This window comes from Molothrus aeneus, chromosome 3 (genome assembly GCF_037042795.1).
Source record: "Molothrus aeneus isolate 106 chromosome 3, BPBGC_Maene_1.0, whole genome shotgun sequence".
NCBI classification, from domain to species: domain Eukaryota; kingdom Metazoa; phylum Chordata; class Aves; order Passeriformes; family Icteridae; genus Molothrus; species Molothrus aeneus.
The window spans coordinates 54,742,177-54,751,475 of NC_089648.1; the positions used below are offsets into that span (position 1 = coordinate 54,742,177).

General features: G+C 39.1%; 1 protein-coding gene across 2 annotated transcripts in view; it reads left to right on the plus strand.

Moving 5' to 3' along the window:
* SYNE1 (spectrin repeat containing nuclear envelope protein 1) overlaps positions 1 to 7,214 on the plus strand; it is a 288,590-nt gene extending 281,376 nt beyond the window's left edge. For both annotated transcript variants that reach the window (XM_066546958.1, XM_066546957.1), the window contains 2 exons: positions 54 to 112; positions 6,098 to 7,214. In XM_066546958.1, coding sequence (XP_066403055.1) covers positions 54 to 112; positions 6,098 to 6,338 — 300 coding nt within the window. In that variant the 3' untranslated portion in view covers positions 6,339 to 7,214. The remainder of the gene's footprint in view (positions 1 to 53; positions 113 to 6,097) is intronic.
* The last annotated feature ends 2,085 nt before the right edge of the window (positions 7,215 to 9,299 follow it).

Consider the following 9,299-nt stretch of genomic DNA (forward strand, 5'->3'; position numbering starts at 1 on the left):
ATTTGCCTGGACTGAACATTCTTCTTTCTTTACCCCCTGTTCATTGCAAACAGCCACGGGGCAAATGTAGTCTCTCACAGCCTGGACCCTCTGTCAGCAGTCCACATAGCAGGTACCTTATTCTCCTGGTTTCCGCACTCTGTTCTAGAACACCAAGAGGATGATAGAAATTGGCCGTGGTTCCTCTCAGTCCCACTGACTCCATCAGGGGGTCAGGACTTACACAAGTGATAACTTCCCTTTTGTTAATCCTTCAGCAAAAGGGACTTCCAATTACTTCAGATTCTCTGTTAAATAGAGATACAGGCTAATCCCTGGACAGCTGCAGGTTTTGCTTCACAGAAATCCCATGTAATCAACATTTATTTTTCATATGCCTGATCAGAGTGAGTGTGTGTTTACAATTATGATTATTTTATTTTGGTATGATTTAAGAGGAGTGCTAGTAAGTTCATGGCAAACACTTTCTATCATCCTCTTTACCTCTAGATATTAAATTAAGGCAGGTAATAGGCCAGTATCATATTCTAGAATTCACAAAACCCACAGATCTGGATGAGACATACTAACATCCTTTTATTTATTTATTTATTTACTTATTTATTTATTTCTTCTTTTTTTTTTTTCCCTGAAACGTTTTGTTCAGTTTGTGGGTTTTCAATACTTTAGACTCAAAACTAAAAGTCAGAATTTGAGAGTATTGAGACTCGGGATCACTTTCTCTCCCCTCCTCAGACGAACTGCAGTATAACATGCTAACACTGCCATGGCTCACCCAGTGCTCGCATCCCTGCATTGCTCCGGGAGCAGCATTGCCCCATCTCTGTCTGACCAGTAGAGAGCAGGCGTGCAGCTACAGCTTCTTGCTTTCCACGGTGTCTCCAGCAACCTGTCATCTCTGCAGCTAACAGTGCTTCTGCATTCTTGTTGTTGTCAGTGTGATGTGTGTACCTTCGCTCTTTCACTGATTGGTTTACTAGCCTCAACAATTAGGAAGTTTAAAAAAAAATTTAAAAAAAGCAAAGGAGCAAGCCAACGTGTGTAAAGGGGACATCTTTTGCTATTTCAGTGTCTTGCACACTGCTAAAATAATTAAAAAGTGTGATTAAGGTATATTTGTTCTTATTAAATCTAATGATAAATCTCATTTAACCTAAATATCATTCTCTGCATATCAAAAATTAGCTGATTTGTTTATAAAATAATTCCTGTTAGAGTCAAAGAAGGAAGTGAACACTAGATTTAATACAGTGTTTGAGCCACAAACAAGCAGACAAAAAAATACCTTAGAGCATTATTTATTTTCATTAGCAAAATCAAGACTTTATTCTCATTACAAATTAAGTAAAGAGCAAAACTGTTTACCATGTAGATATTTACATAAACACTTCTTTAAAAAAGTTTGCTTTTCATAGGTAGTTAGGGACTGTGAGTAAAGTGGCATAGTTGTAAAAACATGTAACAAATAGAACAAGTATCTTTTACTGCTTCCACACGCAGTAAGAAACTGCCTATTTTTAAGGATTTTTTCCTTTGAAACAAAAGGAAATCACGTAGAAAATAGGGAATATATGTAAAATCTATCTTTCTGTCTGATGGAGAAAGAGAAATAATTATTCATCTCCAGTCTGCTATGAAGCTTGGCGGTTTTTTTCTCTTAGGGAGAAAAAAAGGGAGGAGAGGGGCTTTACTCTGCAGCCACTAACAGCAAGGAGGAGGGGCGATGTCTTTGACAGATCAGGACGCTTGCACTAGCATCATTGTACTCAAGGAACACATTGTGTGCGCTTATCCACTCTCCTGTGTAGTCAAACCACTTCTGCCAGCCTTCTGAGGTTTCTGGTTGTAGGTGCGAGCCCCTGGCTCGAAGAGCAGCTAGCAGTGTTTGGCAGCTTGGGGATCAACCCCTGCTCTAGCAGTGGCATTGCTGTGGCACCTTTCAGATCAAGGCTTTCCAGCACTGTTTATTAACACATCTTGTAGCAGCACAACACAATGTTCAATTTGTCATTCAGACAAGCATGGAATACGAATGAGTCACTGCTGAATAGGAAACTTAATCAAATGCGCAAGCCAGACAGGTTGCGGTTGATGTATAATGCGGTTTTAACTGATAATGCGGTACAAGCTGTCACTGTGTTCTTTAATATTTTGACATGCCTCTGATCAGAGTACTTTGTGTTTGATCTTGCACTGGATCAGCAAACCCTGGTAGGGTTTAGTATAAAGGAGAAATAAAGTCAATCGTAAAAGGTTTATCACACAAGAAAGAAGGAAATTTCATCTAAAAAATTAGAGGGGCCATGCTTTGTGTATAGTATCAAAGTGTCACATCACTTTGCCTTCTCCATTATCACCACAGAAAGACAGGCAAATACAGTGTGATGCTAAGCAAGGTACAAGATTAAACTAGACAGTACATTGTGGATTTAACTGGAGTCTCATCCAAGCAGTACTAGTAATTGCGTGCTAGGTGAGAAAGAAAATCCAAAAAGCAATTCCTCTTTCTTCATCAGTTTAAGAGAGCTGTCATAAGTGCACACCTGGATCTTTGTCTGTGAATTTTTTTGAAGTGATTAAAATGTTAAAAGATTAAAATAGTGGTTCAGTTTGCTCAGGGGTGTTTACATTGTCTCTCTTGAGCAGCTCTATTCAGGTCTTGGTGCCACAGTGCCAAACTCCATTTCCTGCTCTCCCCAGGCCTCCCCAAGTGACTAGTGGATCTTAAAAGGTCACTTGCTGTTCCTGGAGCAGACCAAACCACATCACTCTTTTTGGCTTTGCCCACAAAATTATACTCATGGCTAAATAGTAGCTCAAACACAAGGTTTGGATTTGGCTTGCCATGATTCTTTTCCCAGTTATCTCCCTCACTCTTAGGGCTTGTTACTTAATATCATATACAACTGCTGCTTCTTAAACTTATTAGATTCACCCACTTTTGTTCTATGCAAGAAGCCAATCCTATCTGGTATTTGCAAAGACCTTCAGCATCTGCCATCATAGAAATGAAATTTACTATTCTTATATTTTGTGCAGTAGTCTTTTAATAAAGATATTAAATTAAGGCCCATTCTTGATTAACTGCAGTAAATAACATCCAACTAGGCCAGCAGCGCTTCATTCAATGTAAGCCTGTTTTCTTCATTCCATTAGTCACTTAGCAGTAAATTAACTTTATTTCTATCAGCTTCACTTGAATGATAAATTCCTTTTTGATAGCTTTCAGATGCTTACTGCAATACAGATTGGTTACATCAACCATATTTTCCTTGGGGAAAAAAGTAGCAATCATCTTTACAAAAAGGTTCCCCTCTGAGCTGAAATTAAAGTTCACTTTGACCGTCCTATCTATATCCTGGTAAATTAGCTTCTCCCCTCTTGAAATGCTTAGAGGAGAGTTCCAATATCACTGACATTACAAACTCTCAAAGTAAGGGTAACTGTTGCTTGCACTTAGATTAATATATAAAATTTCTTGACATGAAGAAGCTTACTGTTGGCCAGGACTGCAGCTGTGCTTTCTTCTTTCATCTGCTAAGCAGGAATTGTGTACTGGAGTGAGTAGCAGATGGCCTTACCTCTTTGCCTCCTCACAGTGTGACAAATGGTGGAGCAATCAGAAGAGACAGCTAAAGAGACAAGCTCAAGAACAGAAATTAGATTTTTCTCCAAAGTGTAGCGCAGTACTTCACCTTTCCTTTCTCCTGCCAGGGTAAATAGGTGTCTGTCCTTAAAACTAGTGAGCTTTTTTTTATTAACAAGGTATAATTTTAACCATCTCTCCTTACCAAATCTATTAAACACTCTAAGATGGCCCATTCAATGTTTCAGCCAATTATGTAGATTGCAGAGGTGGGCCTGCCATAAACACAAGCAGTACAGAACTCAAACTTTTTATAACTCCCCCTCTGAAGATGTTTTTGTAACATTTCATTATTTGCTTTTTGAATTGTTTCCATGCAGTATTATTCTTCAATACCCTACTTCACTGCAGAAAATATGGTTTGCTGTGAATTGTTTTAGTTTTTGAAGGTTTGTGTTCTTTTTGAGATCAGCCATGCAAGCTTACATTACGATTTTTTTTTTTGTAAAACACAAAGCAAGAAGTGCTGGATCATACTACTAAAGGCATAGGAAAAAGAAAAGAAAAACCAGAAAGAAAAACTTTGCTACCATTTGATTCAGATTTTTGGAAATTCCCCTTCTGACACCCAGTGTTGCCCCAGAGTAATTCTGGGGCAATGAAGAAAATGACACTTTGCTCATTATCAAACACCAGTTAGCAGCTGCAGAAATGTGGTCACTTTTTGATTTGGATTAACAACATTTATACAATGACAGCCTTGTAAATAGGTAGGCTGTGCAATCAAATGCTTGGAAGGTAATTAAGCACTCCTTGTTCCCTTTGTTCCTGCCTCAGTCCATTAACTTTCTGTCTTGGTATTCTCAAGACAGTAGAAATCCTGATCTAATTGAGCTTTTGTATGGAATACTCTGGTGCTGTTTAATGTGCCGTGTCCTTTCAATATCTTTTTTATAATATGTGATCCTATGTTATGCGATAAGCAACTTTCCATCTGGGCTACAATAGTGTGGATTCAGACAACACAAGATCTGATGTTTTGATCATCACTGCTTCCTGGAATATTTAGTTCAAGTTAATGATTTAGCATATCTGCTAAATTAGTGTTTACGTATCTGTTGGCCACCTGAACTTTAAAATTTGCCTGGCTTTGTTGAAGTCCTCATATAGCACCTCAGTGGGGTGCTATATATATATTTATATGAATAAGAAAATAAAATACTCTCAAGCACAGAAATAATTATTTTCTGAACATGTGCAAAGGGAACCCTTGCTAAGCCTGGCATTGTTTTGAAGATGATCTTTTCATTTTTGGATGCTTCCCCACACAGAGTCAGATTTATCAGGGAGACAGGATCAAAAGAACAAGGGGAAGTCAAAGAAACACTAAGGAACCATCACCCCATACTTACTTTACTGGGGAGCATTTGACCACAGCCAATAAGCCTGATTTCTCACATCTATTTATGAGAATTTTTATCTCTTAAACTTTAGGAAATTATAGATTTTCTGAAGCCTCATGATCATAGCAACCGTGCAAATGTATTATAGCAACTTGTCTGAGACAAAATTCATGATCTAATATCCTAATAGCAGAGTTCTTGAAGCAAGGTACTTGAAGGCTCTGAGTTCTTCCATTTTTGGCTTGTGCTGAAAGACAGTATTTTCTCATGCCATTTAATTAACACACTGAGACCATCAGATTTCATCTTTCCTAGTCACTCTTTTCAGCTCTTGACAATTTCAGTCAAAAAGAAAAATGTGAAATTTATGTCTTTATCTTTCATTAAATAATAGAATGGATTTTTGAAGTGTCCCTTAGGAAATACTTGTGTTAGATCTCTGCTGCCTTATAGATGCATTTAGGTATGTGCCACTTCAAGTCAGATCGATCCACATAAGGGAGAAAATCACTTGGAAGGTGATGATGTCAAATCAGTTGAGCAGATAGATTTTAACTGCTGATTCTGTGCAAGATTCAAAACACAATGTGCTTTGTAGAAAATAAATCCCCATTATCTGTATATTGGTGTATTGATTGACAGAAAATTATGGAACTGAATCTCAGTGCATTATAACCTTATGGATACTTCATACATAAACAAATGCAGAAACTTCTGCAAATCAAATGCAACTGGCCATTTTAAACAAGAAGGCCCACCTTTTAGACAGCATGCATTGAACAAATATGGCAGGTATGGGCCACCTTTTATTTTCCCCATTTGCTATATGTGCTTTAAGTGGAGAATCTTCCCCAAAAATTATAAAGGGGCTGTGGGGTCACAAAGACCCTTCTATTGCGATCATTTGGTGTTTTTCTACCCAGTCAAGAAATCTGGGGTCTCTTAAAAGTGTAAGGGAAATAGCATGTTCACTGAAAAATACCTCTGCAGTTGTCAATCAAAGTCTGTGCAAACTGTAAACAGGCCTTCAGGGGAGGTTGAGGGCCCAAGGGCAAGCTCTGCTGCAGTAATGTTTTAGTGTATTCAACTGCCCATCTTCTTTCCTCAGGTCCACAAGAGGTGGCTCAGGTTCCTCCCCTTCTGAGGCTGGGCCAGCGTGGCGGTGCCCATCCTTCTTCCTCAGAGTCCTCAGAGCTGCTCTGCCACTTCAGCTGCTCCTGCTGCTCCTGATCGGGCTGGCATGCCTGGTGCCCATGACCGAGGAAGATTACAGCTGTGCTATGGCAAACAACTTTGCCCGCTCTTTCCACCCCATGCTGAAATACATGAATGGTCCTCCTCCGTTGTGAAGGAGACCTGTGGGACAGCGGGAGACCTTGCTGGAGTGCTGGCTGGGAGCAAGATAGTTTTAAAGGGTGACAGGGTTCAGCGTGGCAGCTTTACCTGTCTGCTGTTGTCACTACTGTGCCCGTATCTTTCTCTGCTGGCACTCGGCTCAAAGCACTTCAGTGTATCAGTATCAAAGTGCACAACGTATTACCTGAGTAGCATCATTTCAATACTCGCATCCTGGGCACTAAGGAGGATGCAGTGTATGTGAGGGAAACCTCTTCTGTACAGCTTTTGGGATCTTTTAGCCACTTTATATCCAGGTCATTGCCCTGTACTATGCATAGCCAAGGACTTGATACTGTAGATCCTTTCCTGTGTGCTGCTCCAAACGACCCATTAGCCAGTCTTTGTTAAATACCCTCTCAGTATCTACAGTATACAAAATAACCAATGCTTAAGGAATTTTAGAGCATTTGTAACATACAATTTTAAAGAATCTTGTATGGCAATGTATTATTCCCTGTGGTTTCTGTTTTAGGCATGATGTTCTAACTTTTGCTTTGGATGCACAAGGTGTAAATCTGAGAAGCACTTTTTTAAGGTTTAAAAAAAATGGATGTAATAAATAAGATTGCAGAAGTTTTTATGAGGAAAAAATGTTGAATGTCAAGTTGAAAAACAACATATTTATGTATGTACAGTTTGCTAAGCCAAGTTTTGTTTGTATTGATTTCTTTGCATTTATTATAGATACCATAAAATATTTTGTCTACGTGCTTTTTAATGACAACTATGGAAACCTCTAAGTTTAGAATGAGATATGTATGGTATAAAAAAAAAATAGAAGACATCCATATGCGCCTCAAAAAAGTATTAAAAAATTCTGTAACAAATTAATGGCATTAGGTATATGTTTGAATGACAAGATCTGGAAAATGACAGCTGGCAGAATACATGGGAAAGTATCACATTAGAAGTTGTGCTAATATTGAAAGCAGTACATGTTTTCGATTAATGACTCATCACTTCAGGTTTTTCTTTTTTTCAAGCTGCTTCTTGGAGTTCCCTCTCACCTGTGTGGGGCTTTTTTTCCATCTGTATTTCTGTGTATGCACTCATGTGCAACCTTTGACAATTGGAGTTGTGCCAATCCACACTGAAGCAGATTTTTTCCTGTGGGTATACTGGAAACTTGATATTCTGATATTCTTCATATTCTCCATAGCAGCTCAATACCAAGATAGATTTTTATGTTTTACCCATCATTATTTTAGTGAAATAGGCCCAAAACATAAGTGTAAAGAGAAGAATAAGAGAACAAATTGAAAACTCATTAACTTTCCAGAACTATTGCAAAAACTTGCAGTCTACTCAATGGCACTCTGCCCAGTGTATCAGTCAGAATTTGACTTTGAAAGAACAAGATTCTTCTTAATTATGAAAAAAAATACAAATCATGACTCTAAGTTACTGCTCTTTAATAAGTTGGGGGAATTTGGAGCCATGATACACACAATGTGAATTTTTCTTCTGAGTTAAGTGGTCTTGCTTAGAATATATTGGCTTGCATGACAGGAATTAAACGGCCAGGAAAAACTACAAGGACATTAACTGCTGTTTTGTAAAATTACTTTTTGGCATGTTATGAGGAGAGGGTGGTCAGAGGTAGGGAGCCACAAGCTGAACTCCAGCATTTAGAAGAGCCAAATAATGCTTCCTTTCCAGATAAGTGTAACATTAACATTTTTGTGAAAAGGATTTTGTATGCTCACAAAATATTTTCAATGTTTGAGACACAGGTCTGGACTGACACAAGTATATGTTCTTTTCAAGGCTGAGTTTCCTTCGCTGCTATCCAGAAGTCATGCTAGTCTAGATTAGTATTCATAATCACTCATTCTTAGTAGACATAGATAAGGAACACACATTTGGGCTACAAGGAAGAGCACATGTGATTTTGCAGAACTGGATTTTGACCCTAAAAACTGACACAAAGAAGGCAAAATTTAAATAAGTGGGCAGGCTCTCCTCAAGTTCCATCCCAAGAGCACCAGTGACTCAGAGGGTCTACCCTGAGTTTCAAATCCCCGTGAGGTATCAACATATGCATTTATCACCACAGCATGGACCAGGTTAAAGGGGGCAACTGTAGGGGGGAAAAAAACACACCCAGAAAGGTATCAAGCATTGCAGCCAGTGGCATTAGCCAGCTTGGCAGCCTGGGCATCTTTCTCATCCTGATAATGGGATGCTAAAACTCTCTAAGTATGGTGCACAAGTTAGAAGCTGAGATGCCCTGTCTCTGTGATAAGCCTGCAACCCAACTCTCCTCTTTCTGAAATGTCACCTACTTGGGCTCTGTAAATACAAGGGCTGATTTCTGGTGATGCACCTTGAGCCTCACCTGCAAGGCATGAGGAAAGGGAGGAGCTGCTGAACTCTGGATCTGTACTGACATTGTGTGTTCAAGCATAGAGAAAGTAGACTCGGCCTCTTGGGGAGCTCAGGTCATAACTATGTTGTGGTTTTTTCCCCTTTTCTACTGTAGATAAATGCAGTTGTTTCTGTAGAGATTTAATCACCTCCCCAGCTTGACATACCTGGCAACTCTGAACCTTGCTTATTGGCTTGTAGTTGCCTCAGAGCTAGTGAGTGTTTAAAGGTAACCGGTTGCTCAGTGACTTCAGACTTTAGTATCAAGGCACTGTGTCGTTATGCTTGTATTGATAATAGTGAAAAATAATGAGCACAATATACCCTGGACTTCCTGCATCTCTTTGTGAATCTTCATTTGTGGACCATGCTTTGCAAAATCTGAAGGCAGTCTGCAAAGTGATATTTAGAGACATCTGACAATATTAGGAGTACAAATGATCTCAACTTGGCAGAAGTAGTGTGCCCTTATTCCTCATAGCTGTGAGCATGATGATACACATTACCTACTCCCCACCCTCCTCCAGCAGCGATAACAGCTTCTT